Below are 20,373 nucleotides of genomic sequence, written 5' to 3' on the forward strand. Positions count from 1 at the left end.
CTCACAGATGGCGGTGAGGTTGTCAGCCTTACGCGCAGGCCGCCAGTAACCCCCGCAGGAAGATTCCTGGTACACATTTCTGTCAGAGGCTGAGTCCACCCCAAGGCCATAGTGCGGCTGGAAGGATTAGGTCAACTGAGAAATCCATTGACCTCATCGCGAATCGAACCCGCGACCTTCCTGCTTGTAACATAGTGCGTCAACCAACTACGCTCCTCTTCCATAGGGCGAAATATCCCCTCAGCACCGTGTTCTCAACCACCCTCAAGTGAGGATGAGACCAAGTTTCACACCCATACAGAGCCCTGGTCCAGTTACCCCCACCGAAAGAACCGCCGGTATCCCCTGGATAAGAGAAAAGTCTTGCAATTGCCGGTAAACGAACTCCGGCCATCCCAGCTCCACCAACTGAGGTGCGCGAACGGGCCACACAGTGCGCACCTGGCAGACACACGCCGCACCACCCACTCTTGGTCAACACACACGACCTGACAAGGGCGAGGCGGCCTTCACACCAATAGTGTGCATAGATTGGCACACTCCGTGACATCCTTACAGCGTAGCTACAGCAGCAGGATGATGAGTCGATTATGTACGGTTCGGCCACCGCCAGCACAGTCATTCTGGGTTGCGGACCGCGCGAGAACCATGGGCTACATAAGTTCACTGCGACGCAGTGGACATTTAGGGCAAATTCGTTCAACTGCGTAACTACCTTATATCGTGGCCAGGAACTACAGATTCGCCGTAATATTATGTAAAGTTAAAGTATCATACCATGAAGGCGTATGGGGGAGCGGATGTATAGCTTCGCCTTTCTTGACCTCGGTACGCGATCGAGGTGAGTGGCCAGCTTCACGCCCCTGCCGCTTCATTCTGGAGGAAAAGCAAACCCCGTACCCATTGGATAGGAAGTTGGGTGGGCCCCAGAGTCGATCTGGACGCAATGGAGAAGAGAACAATCTTCCACGGCCGGGAATCGAAACCGGGCCGTCTAGCTAGTAGCCCGTCGCTATGTGTGCAACATATAAATGTAGCAGCCCTCCATAGACAGTTCCGGGATTTTCGAAACGAAAAGGAAAAACAAACACTGCAAAATTTCCGCTCCCCTTTCAAGCACCGGGTTCTTTTCGTGATATACGAGTATTTCATGTGTTCTGTGGACAGAGGAGCAAGCACCGGCTGAGAAGTAGGAAGGTTTCACTTCTCACGCGCATACCTAACATACAGAGGGCAAGAGAAATCGATATGTCTCTTTATAAAATGGAAAGCGTTAGAACAGTTGCTTCAGCTAGACACCGACAATAACACAACTATCTTTACTACGCCGTGAACATGCAACAGGAGACACACGAACATACTGTACATAACACGCCAGCAGTTCTGGCAAGCGGATACACTCGGCAAAGTCTCCTGCACTAGCGGCCAACATACATAGCACTTGCTACCATAGTTACAGCGCTACACGCCAGCTGTTCTGTGGCCGGATACACTCGGCAAAGTCTCCTGCACTAGCGGCCAACATACATAGCACTTGCTACCATAGTTACAGCGCTACACGCCAGCTGTTCTGTGGCCGGATACACTCGGCAAAGTCTCCTGCACTAGCGGCCAACATACATAGCACTTGCTACCATAGTTACAGCGCTACACGCCAGCTGTTCTGTGGCCGGATACACTCGGCAAAGTCTCCTGCACTAGCGGCCAACATACATAGCACTTGCTACCATAGTTACAGCGCTACACGCCAGCAGTTCTGTGGCCGGATACACTTGGCAAAGTCTCCTGCACTAGCGGCCAACATACATAGCACTTGCTACCATAGTTACAGCGCTACACGCCAGCAGTTCTGGCAAGCGGATACACTCGGCAGTCTCTCCTGCGCGCGAAATGCGCTAGCGGTCAAGATTTCCGACTCTACACGCCTCTGCGCGCTGCATGGAGCCTGTTTCTTCTTGCGAAGCGAATGCTCAAGATATTTCCACTAAGTTTTTGAACTTTGAGGTTCACTGCCATTTTCACAGAGGCATTATACTTAAACCCATCACATTCCAATTTCGGCAAAAAAAAATCGGACACTTTACACAAAGACCTGCGCGCATCCCCAGTGTAACTCAGTGTTTATAGGGGCGAACAAATATTTCATATAGACACTGTAGAGACAAAATGAAACATTTACGACCAAATTCTTTCTCGGTCAAATCTAACGGTTTCCTGCATATATAAACAGAAAGGAAGTGAAGTGACCTAACTTCCTTCCATCGTCAGGATATGAAGATGCTCCACATCGGTGCACCCGCCCATTTCCCAGGATGCAGAACCGTCGCCAGTGCAGACTCTTGATGCTACCTCCGAGACATCGGCAGCACTTTACACAAACAAGGAGGGGGGCTCAGTTTTACAGGCCTGCGAATATACCCAGCGAAGTTGACCCACAAAGTGTGCTGTACGCAAGGGGGCACTCACTTTCATCTACCTGCCCCCTCCCCCTCCGCGCGCCGCCTTGCCTATACGTGCCGGGGCGGTGAGGCTCTGGGACTCCAGTCGGCATCCTGACCTGGAAGCTGCAAGCTGAGCTGCACGAGCCGCGGCACTTGGGCGACTGTCAGCTTCACAAGTAGGAGTCTGCTCCTCTTACTTACTTACTTACTTACTTACTTATTCTGCTTGCAGCATTGTGACTCAGTGAGCAGAGTTAAGTGTTGTGACGAGGCGCACATGTGGCAGATCGGAATTATGCACAAAATTCTAGACGGAAACCTGTAGGAAAGAGCCTATTTGGGAGAACTAGCCGTGGAAGGGAGGATAATATTGAAACATGGAGCGTGAAGACAACGATATGACTCATTTCAGAATTACAGTTTTCTGGGATGTGAGGCCGTGTGCATTGGTAGCTCGGTACCCACCTTTTGAGGAAACGTATTGCTTCCATCCACAGGGTGAACTAGTACCTAAGAAACATTGGTACGTATCTGCCAAACTACACGGCGTCACACTACAGAACACTAACTTTCACAGTCAAATCCCATGGATTCATCTGACACAGGATAGGGACCAGTGGTGGGATTTTGTGCACACGGTAATGAACACTGGGGTTCTTGATTAGGTGAGCGACTGACAGGTTCTCAAGAACTCTGCTCCATGAAACATACAACTGTATTACAGACACCGATGGGCGCAACGGGGGGGAGGGACAGTTTAGTTCGGAAACAGCCAGAAGATGCGCTCTAGGCTTACAAATTTAAGTTCAAGTTGTGTTTTCTGGGAACTAACGCCGTGTAGTCAGGGGAAAGCCGACCGACGTTTCGAAAGAACATATTGTCATCATACACGGGGGTCGAATATAAGTGAAAGAAGGAAACCATGAAGATGGATGTCGTCCTCCGAAACGTCGGTCGACATCCACAGGACTATACGGCGTTACAAACCAGAGAATACAAATCTTCACGGTCACCGCTGTGGCAACTTCAGACTGTACATTACATTCAGGACGTTTGGCATGCCGCGCAGCGTCCTACACAGAAGAGCGTTTCCGTTCCCATTTACCGCTATTTTCAATTTGATTTTATTTTTCTGCCGTTGCCTATGCAGAGACAGTTTCGGGAACACCCGGCCTATCGCGCGGCGCCGCCAAAGTACCCGCTGGAGAAACCAACACGAAGTGTTGCCAACTATACGTCACAAAATTGCACGAGTCTACTCGCTGTATGCATTAAATTCATACGATTCGTTACATTACGAAGGGAGCGTGCGCACACCAGGAGCCGGAGGTGACGTGAGACCCACCGTCACACATAAACTACGGGGTTCGATTCCTGGCAAGGGGTACAGGTATGCTAGCGGCTAGAGCGCGAATGTGACACGTCACGCCCACAGAGTGCCGGGCTATGTCTCCGCGAGAATGCGATAGAGCGCTAGAACCCCACCACGCAGGAGGCAGCTGTCACTGAAACTCGGGTACAGGGTTCGCATCCGGGTGTGTCCATGCAGCCTTCACTGAGTTGCAGTAAGCAAGAGCCGGAGATTGGCTTGTTATCACGAACATTCCGGACGCATTGGCTTTCCGTGGAGAAATCGCTGGTACGTATATAGCACAGTGGTTGCTATATGTACCACTTGCTTTAACATTAAAATCTCTGCATTCTGCCCACAGAGTGTATCTGTGTTCCGTATGGCTCTCACAGTAAACAGCAGCTGTTTCCCTAAACAGCATTAACCGGTTGGGCTTTGTAGCGGAGACGTAATGTTTCCTGTGAGGTACGGACTGAACATACTAAAACTCTGCATTCTGCCCACAGAGTGTATCTGTGTGTTCCGTATGGCTCTCACAGTAAACAGCATTAAGCGATTGGGCTTTGTAAAGGGGATGCGGTGTGTCTTCTATGAGGTGGGATCTAGGACACAGATAGAAGACGAGGGAAAACGCAAAATGTTTTGCAGACAATCCACCCTGATAAAAACCTTGATAGGTGATGAGTCACCATCCCCCAATGGTGATAAATTCCAATGAAGCTCCAACATTTGTGCTTCGTCACAGGTGTTACTTAAGTGATCAAAGCAAGAATATGAGTTGGGCGGGACATGTTGCATGCATGGGAGATACGAAAAACATGCATAATTTCGGCTGAAAATCCTAAACGGGTGAGACGGCTTGAAACATGTAAATGTAAATGGAAGGATGGCATTAAAAAGGATCTTAAAGAAACAAGATAAGAGGATATGGATTGGATTCATCTAGCTCAGGACACACCAGTGGCCAGATCTTGTGAGCACATAAGGGAGTTCCGGGTTCCACAAAAGGCGGAGGTTTTCTTCAGCAGCTGACCGACTATCAGCAGCCTCTCAGCGGACTGCAGTGAGTTTGTATGTGTTGCAGATTGCTACGCAAGCGTGGGCGGCAACAGCATGGCGCGACTTACTCCACTAGCAACATCCGTGCTGCTCCTGGCAACTGTGTCACTTGTTGCGGCAGCTTCGCAACAAATACGTGAGTAGCACTGTTGTTGACATAGTCAAGGGACGTTACAGTGAGTAGCACTGTTGTTGACATAGTCAAGGGAACGTCACAAACAGTGAGTAGCACTGTTGCTGACACAGTCAAGGGAACGTCACAAACAGTGAGCAGCACTGTTGCTGACACAGTCAAGGGAACGTCACAAACAGTGAGCAGCACTGTTGCTAACACAGTCAAGGGAACGTCACAAACAGTGAGCAGCACTGTTGCTGACACAGTCAAGGGAACGTCACAAACAGTGAGCAGCACTGTTACCGACACAGTCAAGGAAACGTCACAAACAGTGAGTAGCACTGTTGCTGACACAGTCAAGGGAACGTCACAAACAGTGAGCAGCACTGTTGCTGACACATGGGAACATGACACTACAGACACTGACTTACGTGAGCCGCCGCTTGCTTCTGACAGAAGCAAGGGAACTGGCCGTTTAAGTTCAGTCTCCGGGATGTGACGCCTCGCTGTTTGTAGAGGTACCACCGTTTCGGAGGAACCTGCTCTGTATATTTCCACATAGAGGATCCAGCAAAATTTCTCAGGCAAGTTGGTACGTATCTAACAAACTAAACGGCGGCACATGCAAAAAAGAACGCTATCTTGTCATTCACGATAGAGATATTTTCGGGTATCGCAACGTGACGACGTTTCGGGAGCTACCTGACCAGCTGTGTAATTAGATAAATCCCCAGAACTCCGCACATTATAAAAATCACTGTCTTCAGGGATGTGGTGCCGTGTAGTCTGGCAAGAATTTATTAGCATTTCGGGTCGAAGAGTAAACCATGTGAAAAGACAGTAAGTTTAAGAGTCACTGTGCTTGCCTGAGTCTGTATATTAATCCTAAATGTCGATAAACGTCTACCAGACTACGCGGTGTCACAGACATACATTGTCGCCGCTGTGAGAAATTAGCTCAACACGTCTGCTACAGGTTTCGCAACTTCCCTGCTTATTCGCCAGTTTGCAGGACTAGGACACTCAAACACGCAAGTGCTGACAGGCACTCAGCGGTCGCGTTTGCGCAACAGTGCGCAGTGTGCAGTCGTGTTTGCCTTGCACATCCCTCTTCAAGGCCTGTTTGTTCAAGCCGGTATAGCGACTGCCTACGGGCTGGAAGACCGAGGGGTCGGAGTTCGAGTCCGGGTAGGGTCAAGAATTTTTCTTCTCCATATCGGCCAGACCGAATCTGGGGTACACCCAACCTCCTATACAATGGGTACCGGGTGGCTTTCTCCGGGGGTAAAGCGGCCGGGGCGTAAAGCTGACCACTCACCTCCAACTAGTGTCGAGGTCTAGAAAATGTGGATCTATACATGCACTACCCCATACGCCTTCATGGCGTAGTGCTTAATTAGTTAAGCACAGGGACAACTTTACCTTCATCTTTTACCACTGTGATTGCGTCATCTGTGGGAGCCTTCGGACGGCGAGCTCAGGGGAGGACTGGGGCTAAGAGCGAACCAATGGGAGTAGGTATAAGCCTATATCACTGACCGTCTTGCCCCTGTAGCCCACTCTTCCACCCTAAAGTGGGGGGAGGGGCAGCAGATTCTACAAAATGCTAGAAACTTTCTTACCAGACTACACGGCAGCACATCCCAGATGATAGCAGTATTCATAATGACAGGTGTGCGAATGGCTAACAATACGGGGCGCGAGTCACGTGACTGCGTCTCCTGCATAAGGAGCGCCCTGAGCACGCATGCGCAGGGCCACGAGCAGCCGTAATGCCGTGTGCACTGCCGCAGGCAACCCTGCGATCACGTGACATGCAGTTGTGCACAGTAGGTCAATGATTCAGAAATTTCATGTACCCAGTGGTAACTATAGTTACCATCTGCTTTAACAGATAAATATGCGTACTTTGTCCACGCACAGTGCTTATGTGTTCCGTGTGGTCCCTTAAAAACCATTACCGGGCTGGTTGTTTCTACGGATGCCGAGTGTTGTCCGTCAGATACGAACTGTGGAGAGCAGAGAAATCTCTTGCTTGCGTCGGGAATCGAATCCCGAGTCACAGTTCATACAGCCCATAGCCGAATCGCTGTTCTGGCTCCAGGACGTTGTCAATATAGCGTGGAATGGTAAATTGGAAATTATGCGACAGGAAGTGGTCGTGGCCTGAAAGAATCACTATCCCAGCATTTACCTGCAATCCGTGAGGAAGAAACGAGAGGAACATGAGTCAAGTGTCACGGCCAAGATTTGAACCATGTACCCCTCACTGAACTCAAGATCGGTCGGAACGCCGGCAATCCTCACTGTGCAGGCATGTTACCTTGGTGACGTTGCGACGGCTTCCTTCCAAATCCTCTCCAATTCATCATATAGTTTCGATCCTAACAACCGTAGCATAACCACGCCTCTACATATCTGCATATATTTCGCAAACTCGCGGGCTGAATGAGGCCACGAGTTCGCCAGCAGCCTAACAGGGGGCTGCACTGCCGACTGTTCCCTTTCACTCGGCGGCGCGAGGTCACCGAACCAAGCACACTTTCTTCTCTCGTGAAACTCTCGCCACTCACGAGAGAAAGTTACAAGAGGGGAGTGGAACTGCAAAGAAGATGGACAGCCGCCGCCTTTTGTCATTGCGCAGGTTCGCAGAAGCCCGCGTGATGCGTCGCGCTCTGGCTGCATTGCCAGTTACACTTTCTGGGCTCCCCCTCACGAGGGTGTATAACACTAAGAATCACTCTTGTCCATCGTCCGGTATTCTAAAAGCTAAAGAAAACAGAACGCTTCGGAAACTGGATCTGTTGCCGTCCTCAGGTGTGATCTCCAGTGATTGAGGTTAGCTCTCTGCAAGGGGTCTCCCTCCTTCCCCTGAGGATTGAAACAGACCCGCTCTCCGAAAAGCTGTGTTCTCCAGTTTTCAGAATAACAGACGATGAACAAAGTCCAATAAAACCAGTAATTCCGAGCGAAAAAGTTGTTTCGGGGGTGCCGTCTCTATGTATGCTGCAGGAGTGTAAGCATGTGGACATCTGTAGCTGTCTGCCCATCACAGTTTTGTATCCGTTGTACACGAAGACGCCAGCGCCCCCTCCCATAAAAACAAAATGGCAACTTTCTCGACAACGGCTATGGGGATTCTGATTACATTTCAGCAAGTTACGGAGACCGCCTCCATAAACAGTATGAACAGGCATCAGGCCGGCGCTGGGGCCCGCCCAGCCACTAGAGCAATGGACGTCAAGGGCTTTCTCTCTGGGGTTAAAGCAGTCGGAACGTGAAGGTGAACATTCAGCTCCGTCTACTTTTTATCTACTGTGACAGTCCAAACCTGTTGAATTTTCCCGTGGACGCTAGTGTCCTCTTTAGCCATTTCGGAAGGGTGACAGGTTTACTGGCGAGGTATGACTTGTTTTTCCTATCTGCAAGCAAACAACTTCCTTGTTTTTGTTTACATGCAGTTTGACTGACCGGAAGGGGAGAAGTCACCACGGGAGGCAAGTCTGTAGCTTTCCGAAGATGTGAATTTTGTTTCGTTGACGTGCGTAACAGGACCCTAAACTAAAGAATATAACCGCTCTCACGTGTGGGGGTCCGAGTTCTACATCTTGTTACCAAGTCGTTATGTGATTGCCTGATGACTTTGGCTAGTTAAAAGCAATCAAATGGAGACGAATTCTTGTTAATTCAAAGCCTTTCGGGGACGAAGTGACGCCCCCCACCCCAAGATACCACAGACGTGGTTGAGTGCGCTCCTCACGTTTCTCTAAAATTCCCAGCCCTTCATTTTGGAACGCCAAATTTTGATAATATTAAAGGGTCATACTACTCCTTGCTTGCGAAAGCACTTGCAAAGTTTCACCTTCGGGCAAATAAGCAGTTCATGGACAGTGAAAGTTGTGTAGGGGCACTTGACTGGCTTCCGAGTGCAGCTATCGGTTGCCCCAGTTTTTGCCGTGACACGAACCTCAGAGGAGCCGGCATATAAGTACAAAGAAAGAAGGGGGGACGGTGACACTAACCGTCTCTCTCTACACCGTTTGTTTCTTTGTGTATTCAGTCAGAAAGAAAAAGGAAACAGAAGAGGGCACCTGAAAAAGGCAGATGTAGATGGACGGTAACATTAAAATAAATCTCAAGTGTGGCGTGAGTGTATTAATTGGATTCATCAGGCTCAAGACACGGATCAGTGGGTTACCGAGTTTCTGAACGTAGCTAACTGTCTGGTATTGGGAACAACAAAAGTGCTTCGACAACAGGATTTGTTCCTGCCCTCAGATGAAAAGATACATGTGTAGCACAAGTGGAAACAGATCTTGTTCCTGAGGCGTTGACTTCTCCAGAAACGCAGGAGGTACTAACATCTACTAACCACTGGGCTTAAAGTGTTAATGATAATCAGTGGATCGGTTCTCGGGCTCTTCAGACACGCTGAGTATCTGTGACAACCACGAGTAACGTTCAGGAGTGAACAGATGCCAACAGACACAGACAGCCAGGCGTATCCCTGCCTCGAACTGTTGAGTGCCATGAATTGCAAACACTCAAAAGATAGCTATGTACTTATTCAGTTAATCAAACATTTAAAGCACGCCGGTAACTAACTAACCACCAGTTCGCAGACCTTGGAGGCTGGCTGGCCGTCGCAAGGGCACAGTTACATGACAGTCTTGTTGCACTTGTTGCCGTCCGTAAACAGAGGACTCACCTCGCCACAATGCAACATTCAGGCAACATGTCTATGCCCCTCTCGCGCCCGGATGGTAGGTTGACTGACGATGATATGTGAGCTGGAGAGGATGTGGAAGGAAGCGGTCGCGGTTTGACAGAACCACGAGAAAGCTCGGTCAGGTTGACCGCTCATGTGACCGGTATTCGAACCGAGCACCTCCCAAATATAAGTGTAGAGCGGTATCGCCAGGCTAGCCTTCTCGGTGGGAACTCATGAGACTGCATGAATACGCTGAAGGATGTTCCACGTTTCGGCAGACACTGCAGCTGCCGTCTTCAGTGTTAATGTTTTTGGAGGGTTGTGGGAGCTGTAGGTCTCGGAGAAGGTTTCATATCGGACAGCTGCCCGCTCCAATCGCGGCCTCTCAGCCATCGCCCACCGTCACGGGTATACAAGAAACTGCAGTCCCTCCAAACTCGCAAACGATAAGTCTTCGGTTCGAATCTCGGCCTGGAGGCCGGCTTTGGAGGATTTCCCGAGTTCCTCCAGGTACCTCTGTCAGACTGTGACCGCTTCTTTCCGAATCCTTTCTGATCCCTAACTCATTAGTCATCCTACCCTTCGACGCTACGTAATATAGAAGCGGACCCAGAGGAGCAAACACGCTGATTGAAGTGTTTGCCCACATACATTTGTGTTTGTGTTGCAGTAAGTGCACCTCAAGGTCGGGCAGTGATGTAACCGAAACCACAAGGAGGCGACCGGAGGAGTCAACACGGAGTTGCCAATATCCGGCTGGCTTCTGTATCAGACTCAGAAGTTTCGTGGGAACACTATGTTACAAGCCGGAAGGTCGCGGTTCGACTGGATTTTTCAATTGACCTGGTCCTTCCAGCCGCACTGTGGCCCTGGCGTCGACTCAGCCTCTCACAGAAACGAGTACCAGGAATCTTCCGGGGGGTAAAGCTCGGGCGGCGCGTAAGGCTGACCTCACCGCCATCTGTGGGCCGACGTCTTAGCTTTTCTGTTGAGGGGCTCTGCACTGTGACGTCGATATGGGAGGTCATTACTTCACTGCTGCATAATGTTAGAGAGGTCAACGGATACACCGGCTGCATTCCGAGATCGTCAGATAGGCTGGAGCCGGCCCAAGCAGGAAGAGGCGCGTTCCAGTTAACAGCCAGAGTTTTAATCACTTGTGGCCGGACCCACGCGGCTGTAAGAGGCACAGACAGAAGAGTAAGAAACACTGAGGGCGAAACAGGAGGGAAAAGAGAACAGAAGAGAAGAGAAACATCCTTTGTGTTTAGCCACCGGCGCTGTCAGTAGGAACCGGAGGACCTCAGTAAGGAGAGTCGATGTGACCGGGGACAGACGGACAGACTCAGCAGACACTGTTTCAGTCTGTTTCCGTGGGGAATTCTGTTGCATAAACTTTTCTCGTAATTCTTCCCAGGGAAGACGTTTCCTCGTTACATAAGCAGTTACGTAAGCTAATGGTAGGTCACCTCTTCACTTCACGCTAGAGGCAACGTCGCCTGTTCCGGATTCACTGACCGCATATTCAGCTCGGTCGGTATAGCGATTAGACTTTCGGTTTGACAACCAATAAACCGCAGATGACACAACGTCTAGGGGCGCTGCGACGCCCAGCCCTACCGCCGTCCCAACACGGCTGGAATTATCCTGCTCTGGCAAACAGAATATTCGGTTCTCAGGAATAAGCCATTTATTCGATCGTAAAGCGTCATTATGGCGTAACGGGACACATGTCGAATCACAGACAGAACTGTTGGATGTGATACTGTGCTGCGTGGTCAGGGCCAGCGCACGCCTCACAGAGGAACGTGAGATGTGTACTGAGAAATGGTGGAATGGTGATTACCAGGGGAAAACCGAAAAGCCAACGCCGTAGTACAAGTGTCAGCGCTCCTACTTCAAATTTGGCAGATCCTGGGTTCAGATCTCGTCGCGGATACCAACTATCCTGACTGAGGCTTTTCATGGTTTCCCTCAGGAACTCCACGGACGTACCGGGATAGTTTGAAATTATTCCACGACCGCGCCCTTCAAAATGCCTCCTAATTCTTTATTCACTCATCATCCGATCTTGCGCAGAGCGTGGTTGCACGAACCACACACCATCGAGACGCGCATGCGCCAAATTAATGCTGTACAGTACACCTATCTTCCAGGCTGCCTACACATCTACCCAGCTAATTAACAAACCGACTAACACGTTATCTGATCTGTTTCTCTGACGTTACCAACCGAAGATTCATAACCTCGCCAACAAAAGCCATTTCGACATGTCCCTTGTATTCGGAAGGTCCTGTGATCGATCCCTCTGTCCGGGGTACCGATTTCACTCAATCCTTCACTCCGAATTCCGATATGGTACTCTGAAACCGGCCACGACCTAATGCTTAATGATTTGCAGTTTATATAACATCGTCACTGAATTCCAATCGAGAAATAGTGTCAACTCATGCCACCAGACTGCACACGTGTCTGTAGTATCACTTGACCTGCTGGACCTGCCGGGGGCGGGGGTGAAGCTGTAACAGCGGAGATGTAACGTGTCTCCTGTGAGGTACAAACTGTATCTTTATATATACATATGTACGTACACATACAGACACACGCTCCTCGTCAGATAGTGACGTCGGTCATTGTGTCATCATCTGCTCTCAGCCATGCCGGAGATCTGGCTGCCTACACGGAAACAGTACATGTGTTTCGTCAGGCCCTCCGGGCCATAACCGCTCCCTTCCAGATCCTCTCCAATTCATCAGTGATCACCCGACGTGACACAATCCCAATCTTGTAACCCTCTGTGTTCTGGTTCCAGCACCCTACGTCAAACAATGCCGGGAAGGAGACCCCAAGATCGTGGACTGCATCACTGGAGCCCTTCACCACCTCCGCCCCTACCTCTCGAAAGGTAAGCCCCGCCCGCTACTGATGACGCGACCCGAGCGCAGCTGCGTCTCCACTCTGCGCCCCACTAAGGTACGAGCGTCCGTCGCGCAAGTTCCAGACAGCTTTACCCCACTGTGTACCCAGCCAAGTGCAGGGTCAATGTGATGCCCCCTCACCTGGGCACCACTGACATAAACCTATTGTGGCGTAGAGATTGGTTGCTAAGCGGCGACTCTGTAGCAGTGACAGTTTCTGGGCAACGGCTCGGTAAACACGTTCCCGCTGCAACGAATACGCACGCAACAATAGAGTTACTGTTAGAAACGGGATGTTTTCTATGTGGTTCGTGCCGAATAAACAGAGCAGTTGGAGCAATGAGTTCAGTTGTGAGTAGCATGAGGACATAGGCGGACAGATCTCCACTGCTGAGAGGTGCTTACGAGCAACGCCTAGGGAAGAATATAAGAGGCTGGGGAAGACGCAGCGTGTAGTGTGGAGATCAGCTTTAGTGTTAAACAGGTAGTTATTTGTAGTTCCGAGTCCTGTGTATAAGTGGCCAATACATCCAAACCCCGTCTATAGTCACACCCCTAAAACGTGACAATATCTGTTTCCTGTCTTTGCCGAAGTGATGAGGCTATCAGATTGTGTAGTGAGTTGTGTGGGCCCCAGAGCCAGTCTGGATGATGTCGAGAAGTCCAACCGAGAGTCTAGTGGTCACTGTACCGACTGAGCTAGCCCGGTTCCCATCACCGCGCTGCCGTGTTCCGCACGCTTGTCACGTGTTGCACTCGTGTTCCAGGTATCCCAGAGATCGAGATGCCCTCTGTGGAGCCCTTCAGAATGGACGAATTGTCCCTCTCACTGACCACAGGGCCCAACGGCTATAAGGTGACCCTCAGAGACCTGGACATCTACGGAGCCAGCAACTTCACAGTGTCCGACCTCAAGTGAGTGCCTGTCGCCACAGCAACTGGGGGGGGGGGTGAGACCAGGTAGTGCCCGCTCGTACGTCTGGCCGAGGTACGTCTTACAGAGGGTAAAGCGTTGGGAAGTTATAAGCAGCTGAAATAACCTGAGCAGCGGCTTCAATGTGGGAAAGGCTGCGTTAGAGTGAAGTTTTGACTAACAGCCACGCTAGGGCGAGGACCACAAGTGAAGCATGCAGTGCAATGTAGACTTCGGGGAAGTCAAAGTCAAATTACTTTACAACAGGCGGTTTACCGCCAAACAATTTGTCTTGATACTAAGCCCCTTGACGATCACGACCAGGGATCTATTCAGTTGAACCCTTACGATAATAGTCCTTACGCAACATCCTCTCAGACGAGAAGGCGGGTTTGTCTCTTATAAATATGCTAGTCCTTTCGTCAAGTGTACGTATGGCACACACAGCGTGTTACTGAAAGTTCTTCCTCTGTCAGCACACGCTTTGCGAAGCAGATCATGCTTACCTTACGTATCTTATGCTACAACGGCAGCCTAGTCACTTGAACAGTCGTAGCCTTGAACGCCGTTAAGTTTAGGCTTCTTATATTTCAGAATGTGGGAAAATTTCATCCAAATAAATGATAAAAGATTCCGTTCGTACCTCACAGGAAACCATAAAGAAGGGCACTCGGTTAATTTTACGTACGGAATTAATTTCTGTTTACAGTGGGAATAATACAAACATTTCGTACATTTCTCTCTTCTGATATATGGCAATGTAGCCCGATGGGTCAATTAACGTTTTGGTGGAATATATCGCCTCCATCTTCAGAGTTGAAAAGTAAGGCAAGCATGAAGCAGAAGCAAGCAGAGCAGAACTTGGCTATATTTTTTGACCCTGAATATGGAGGTAATGTGTTCTTCCGAAGCGTCCGTTGGCTTCTACCTGACTACGCGATGATATAGCTCAGAAGCCTGAAATCCAATGGGAACACACTCTACCAGCAGCGCACACAATTTTGTGCGTTACATCAAGCATATCTCTATGCATATCTGCATAGCCAAGGTTCGATTCTCCGTGCGGGCAAGAGATTTTCCTCTTACCTACAGCGTCCAAACCGGATCTTAAGCCCACCCAGCGGCCGGAGCGTGAAGCTGATCACTCACCTCCACTCCCCCAGTGGCACAACGCAGATAACCAAGTGCTGACTGCCCGCAGGTTGAGCCACGGCACTGCGCCGTTTGAGGCGCACATCAAGATCCCAGAGCTGAAGATCAACGCGCGTTACACGAGCAGCGGCGTGCTCATCATCCTGCCGGCCAGCGGCCAGGGCACCTTCCACTCCACGCTCGGTACGTAGCATCTGCTGACGATGTTAGTGGCCTGTTGCTAGGCGACAGAGAGCAAAGTGTTGAGACGAACTATGGTGTGTTGCCAGGCGACATCATCGCCACAGTTCAGGGCACGATCAGCTCGCATCAGAGGCAGGGTCGCGACTACCTCCACGTCGACACACTCAACGTCGACCTGGACATCAAGACAGTGCGGATGCTCGTCAAGAAGGTCTTCAACAACAACAGGATACTCAGTAAGTACTGCAAGGCAGTAGCCCTGAACCCTTTCTTCAGTTCCGCCTGAGGGTGAAATAACATGCAAGCCATTTATTGCAGCGGAGGCGACGAACCTGTTTCTGAGGGAGAACGGGCACGAGGTGCTGAAGGCGATGATGCCGCAGCTGCGGCTGAAGCTGTCCGAAGTGTTCAAGGGGATCGCCAACCAGCTGCTCACTCACGTCCCTACAGACACGCTTCTCCTGCCCGCGAACCTGTGAGCAGCGGCTCAGCACACGTCGCTATTTGCACTTTGTTCAGTACATAAAGAGTTCAGCGAAGGAGCAATAAACGTGTTTCAATTAAAATCTATTCATTTTATGGGGGAATTATGAACTTGTGACGCATATGCAATGTCAGCCAAGGACGTTTAAAATTCAGGCAACCGGAACACATGAACAAGTCGAATTTATGTAAAGTATCGCTGAACTTAATTAAGCACCATGCCATGGAGGTGCAGCTCCACCATTCTCAACGTCGGCACTAGATGGGGTATGGTCAGATCCCCCCCCCGCCGGGAAAACAACCCCCTGGTGTCCACCGTATAGGAGGTTGCATGCGCCCCAGAGTCTGAAGTTACGGCGATGAATCCGTAGCCTCTGTCTGGATTCGAACTCCAATTCCTCGGTCTCCCGACCCACAGCCTAATTACTCTACCGACCGAGCTACTGAGGCCCCAAATAAAAATTATGTTCATGGCTAAATTACGCAAGGCATAAATTGCAGCAATGCTCGCCCTTACTCTGTTCGCGTAGTGCAGAGCTCCGAGGGAAGACTCCAGATGGCTCTGTGGTCTCTAGTTTTGACTGCAAGTGCATTAAAGCAAAACGTTCCGCCATATGAAGCTTGTGTATTAACGCACCGGCCCAGAATTGTATCCGGGAGGCACTCGGTTCGAATCTCAGCCTCAACATCGGATATCTAGACTGAAATTGTTCGTGGTTTTCCTCGGGGCCCCTCCAAGCAAATGCCGAGATCCTCTTAGGTAACCAGTCACGTGACGGCGCCCCAAGTGGCCCAAGGAAATGCACGTCTGGGACCCAATATCTGTGTACACGTGCACGTATGAAATTTGGGTCCCTGGGTCCTAACACCCCGAACTGTACAGTGTCACACGCCGCTGTGAGAACCTCATGTTCGACACAGACTGGGGCCTGAGCGTGGGGGACAGCAAGTGCCAGGAGGAACTTCACACGTTCCGGTGATCAGTAAGAGATATAGACCACTGAGAGGAACGTGCTGCCTTCATCTTCAGGGCTGAAAACTATTAGGATGTTGAAATGAGGGGGGATGAGGTGCATTGGTTATGTAACACGCATGGGAGAGCTCAGAAATGCACGCAGAAATCTGGTAGGAAAACATGAAAGGAAGAGACCACTTGCGATACCTAACATACAAGGTAAGATAATATTAAAATGGATCGTTGAGGGACAGTATGGGATGATGTGAATTGATTCATCTGCGTGCTGTTGTGCACACGGCAATGAACATTCGGTTTTTTATTGCTAGTGGGGTGGGACTAAATCCCTTGTACTGCGGCCACTTCTGGCCTATTGTACCAGCCCCAGATGATAGGTGAGGGTGATTGTGGAGCAATTGGTGGAATGAAGATTGGCAAGGGAAACCGAAGTACTCGGAGAAAACCTGCCCCAGCGTCACTTTGCCCACCACAAATCCCACTTGACCAGACCCGGGATCGAACCTGGTCCACCCAACATTTGGGTTATGTAAATGTCGAGCTGAGAGAGTGTCAGTTTCTGCGGAACCCATCCCACTTCAGGGACCTGTTTTACCGACCGCTCAGGCTGGCGTCTCGCTGCTCTGAACAGAGAGCCACCGCGAGTCACGAAGACAGTATCGAGGACAATGGACCCGCGCTGCTGCCTGCAAACGACCCGCATTAACGCTTATGGACTACAAAAAGGCCCAGCACCACTCTTTACGGAGGCCCAGTTGGGAAACCTCACATAGAAACTCAGAAGGCAAACGCGAGCAGAGTGGGGACCGGCGCGCAGGCACTGCACACGCCATTCTGTTTTGCGTCCACCGCGCGCTGACATCTCACAGACAAACTCTTAAATACAGCAAACCCTCGCTAATCCGGATTTTTTTGTTTNGGGGGGGGGGGTGTCATGCGGATTAATGAGGCAAAAGGTAGCCTTAAAAGACAGAAAAATTAGAACACATATAAATGCGAAGTTTGTTGATATAAGAAGTGCTGATGGAAGTAAATAAATAAAAATATGTAACTGTAGAGCCTTTATTTAAAAACTACAAAAAGGCAGTACATGTATCCACCGATAGAAGACTCAGAAGCTGTATTTGTTTCTGAACGTAATGATGCAAGTCTGAAGAGATTGTCAAGTTCTGTCTGAACAGACAAGTGGCTCATCTGCCTGCCTAAATGCCAAGTATGTATTCAACTGTGAACAGCGTTTCTCATACAGCGATCCGGATTAGCGAGGGTTTGCTGTACGGGACATGAAGTAAATACGCCGGAACCTTGAGGCGAGGGGCTACCAACAACCAAGTTTTCGTATTCAGGAGGGCTTCAGAACGTGCAAAGTCGAGATAGGTTGCTCCCCCCCACCAAAGCACTGCCTCACACATTGGCTATTCGGCTACCAACATTTCAGAGGCACAAGCAAAATGTTGGCAACCATCTTCAGGGTGTGAAACACAATCTCAGACGCGCCGCGGTCTGTTCCCAGTGTGGCTGCTCCAAATGTCTCAACATCCACACCTCGGGTTCGATTTCGTTGCGCCTTACCCATTCTGAAAGGCTGGACATTGAGGGGGGGGGGCGGTTGCAAACAATTTTTGTGGCGGGAACACAGTATGTGACGTTAACTGATACAATTCACGTATGAAGACGTTGCAGGGACGTGACGCGGGACAGGTAGCGACACCGGAAGTTGTCCGTCAAACTGTGTGTCCGCCGGTGAGAGTTAATGCTCATGAACTTACTTGGCAAAATTTCAGATCGATTGACGTCAGTTCTGAAGTACATATTCTACTGTTACAAGCCACTGCGCCGTGGCCTGGCGCGGCTCACCTGACAGAGGGAACACAAAATTACCCCCCGTTGCTGCCGACGGTTCGCCTTGCAGCAGCACCCACGCTGCGTCCCACCTCGCTGACCGATTCGCCGCCAAATGAAATGTGACGTCATGCAGACTGGTAGATCGGTACCAACTTTTTGGAGGAACTTGCTGCACTTATCTACATACTGACCTGAAGACGGCTGCAGCAATATCCTTAGAAACGTAGCTAACGGCCTAACAGTCTACACGGTGTCACATCCCAGAAGAACACAAATCCTAAAAACATAATATTCGTTTTCAAACACAAGGATTCACTGAGCGCTGCATGGACGCCCCAATGTCCAGTTGTTCTATAAGCTGGTCTTTCCATCAAATTCTAGGTCTTCCCGTGTCCGTCGCTCTTTCAGGGATATGTATGTATGTTAACATTCCGAAACAACAAGCTCACTAGTGAACAGGGAACTGCAGAATATTCTGGGGGTTCTACCGATTTCTCGGCTTAAGGAAAATTGACTAATTCATGGTCACATTCGAAAAAAGAAAAAAGATAATGCTAACCCTGTAACACGCAGCGGAGGCCCACAGGGCTGTGACACGTCGAGGCTCCCACATTTTCTAGACAATCGGCTCACAGATGTCGATGAGTTTGTCAGCCTTACGCGCCAGCCGCCTTTTACCCCCCAGGAAGATTCTGGGTACTCATTTCTGTTAGAGGCTAAGTCGACCGCAGAGCCATAGCGCAGCTGGAAGGATTGGGTCAATTGAAAAACCCAATGATATTATCGGGAATCGAACTGCTACCTTACGGCTTGTAGCACAGTGCCTCAGCCAACTGCGCTACCGCGTGTCTATGGTCACATTCGAACCACCAACAGTTCCGGTCGGCTCTCAAACGCGTACACATTGGAGCAACGTAAACAGTCAGCATCTGAAGAAAATCATGAAAATTCCCGTGTCAGGGAAACAAACAGAAACCTTAGAAATGTGAGTCAAAGCAACCAGCAAGAAAGAGGAAGCGCTCTGCTTGCTTCTTGCTTTCCTTGACACGGCGTCACGTAGGCAGAAGACGGCCGCAGCGAGAACCTGAAATGCCAGCAGGAAGGACAGGGGCTTCACACAAAGCCTGCGGTGGCTGCTGGGAAGTCGCGAGCGGTGAAGCACGTGCACGGGGCCGTAACTGTACATTCCTCAGCCAATCGCTGAGCGGAATGTCGGGCTCAAAGGAAAAGCGACTCAAGTCTCCTACACAGATTCCATTAGCTCTATCAGACGTTTCAGAAACGCGGGTGCAGAACACGGCGTGTCATTCTGAGAGAAATAAACTGGAGACAAGTAAATCCAGAAGAGAAAAAAAAATGTCTGTTTAAGGAAGCCTTCTCAACTGCCTGATCCATTCTGGCTGAGTCTGTCTCCTCAGATATACCACCACGCAATTCTGGTAGAAAATTTGCGACGTTTCTGAGGCACCTGCTGTCAGAGTCAGGATGCGAACCGCAGACTTCCCTTTGTCGGAAATGTAACTGCTCGTGTCCTATGTGTCAGTCTAGCACGGCAGGTCAAAGTCACGGCCTCCTGAAGTATTACGCTCAGGTAGTGCCCCCCCCCCCTCAAGCTCATCTGACCACGAGGAATGATAAATAAAGCGCGCCCGGAGTGTGGAGGCTTCATCCAGCAAGAGCAGGACACCGAGACAGTGTGAAGTTGTCTGCAGCCGTCAGCACGAGGTAAGTGGAGCAGGGCACACATTGACAGTTTCCAAAGTGGGGTTAAAAGTCCAACAAGGACTGATAGATGGGTAGGCCATGTAGCAGCGGAGTGCATATAGCGTTTGCGCAGGAAAACATAAAGGAAAGAAACTACTATGAAGACCCAGCTGTAGATGGGAGTTAACATTAAATTGGACCATAGAAGGAGCAACTGGTTCATAGGCGCTGCTCATGCTGTTCGCGCCCTAGAGAAACAGGATGAAAATGTCGAGTGGATTAATCTGGCTCGGAATAGGGACCAGTGGCGGGCTCTTCTATGCAGGGTAATGGATATTCGGGTTCCACAAACTGCTGGGTATTCCTTGAGTGGGTGGGTAACTGCTAGCTTCTGCAGTTATTTACTTACGCATTATTCCAATATACTCGTATACATACATGTACCATGTACAGTACACGTGTTATTTACCGAATTTTGTCTCTGTTCCCACACCGCGCGGACTCCGGTACCGCAAACCTAGCCCC

At 50.1% G+C, this 20,373-nt stretch overlaps 1 protein-coding gene across 1 annotated transcript in view; it reads left to right on the forward strand.

Moving 5' to 3' along the window:
• The first annotated feature begins 2,509 nt into the window (after window positions 1–2,509).
• LOC111865453 overlaps window positions 2,510–20,373 on the forward strand; it is a 29,914-nt gene continuing 12,050 nt past the window's right edge. Inside the window, exons 1-8 of the mRNA XM_033751831.1 lie at window positions 2,510–2,617; window positions 4,877–4,987; window positions 12,490–12,582; window positions 13,363–13,510; window positions 14,710–14,843; window positions 14,930–15,079; window positions 15,162–15,319; window positions 19,789–19,869. Of these exons, the coding sequence (XP_033607722.1) occupies window positions 4,906–4,987; window positions 12,490–12,582; window positions 13,363–13,510; window positions 14,710–14,843; window positions 14,930–15,079; window positions 15,162–15,319; window positions 19,789–19,869 (846 nt within the window). The 5' untranslated portion in view covers window positions 2,510–2,617; window positions 4,877–4,905. The remainder of the gene's footprint in view (window positions 2,618–4,876; window positions 4,988–12,489; window positions 12,583–13,362; window positions 13,511–14,709; window positions 14,844–14,929; window positions 15,080–15,161; window positions 15,320–19,788; window positions 19,870–20,373) is intronic.

This window comes from Cryptotermes secundus, unplaced genomic scaffold (genome assembly GCF_002891405.2).
Source record: "Cryptotermes secundus unplaced genomic scaffold, Csec_1.0 scaffold454, whole genome shotgun sequence".
Classification (NCBI taxonomy): Eukaryota; Metazoa; Arthropoda; class Insecta; order Blattodea; family Kalotermitidae; genus Cryptotermes; species Cryptotermes secundus.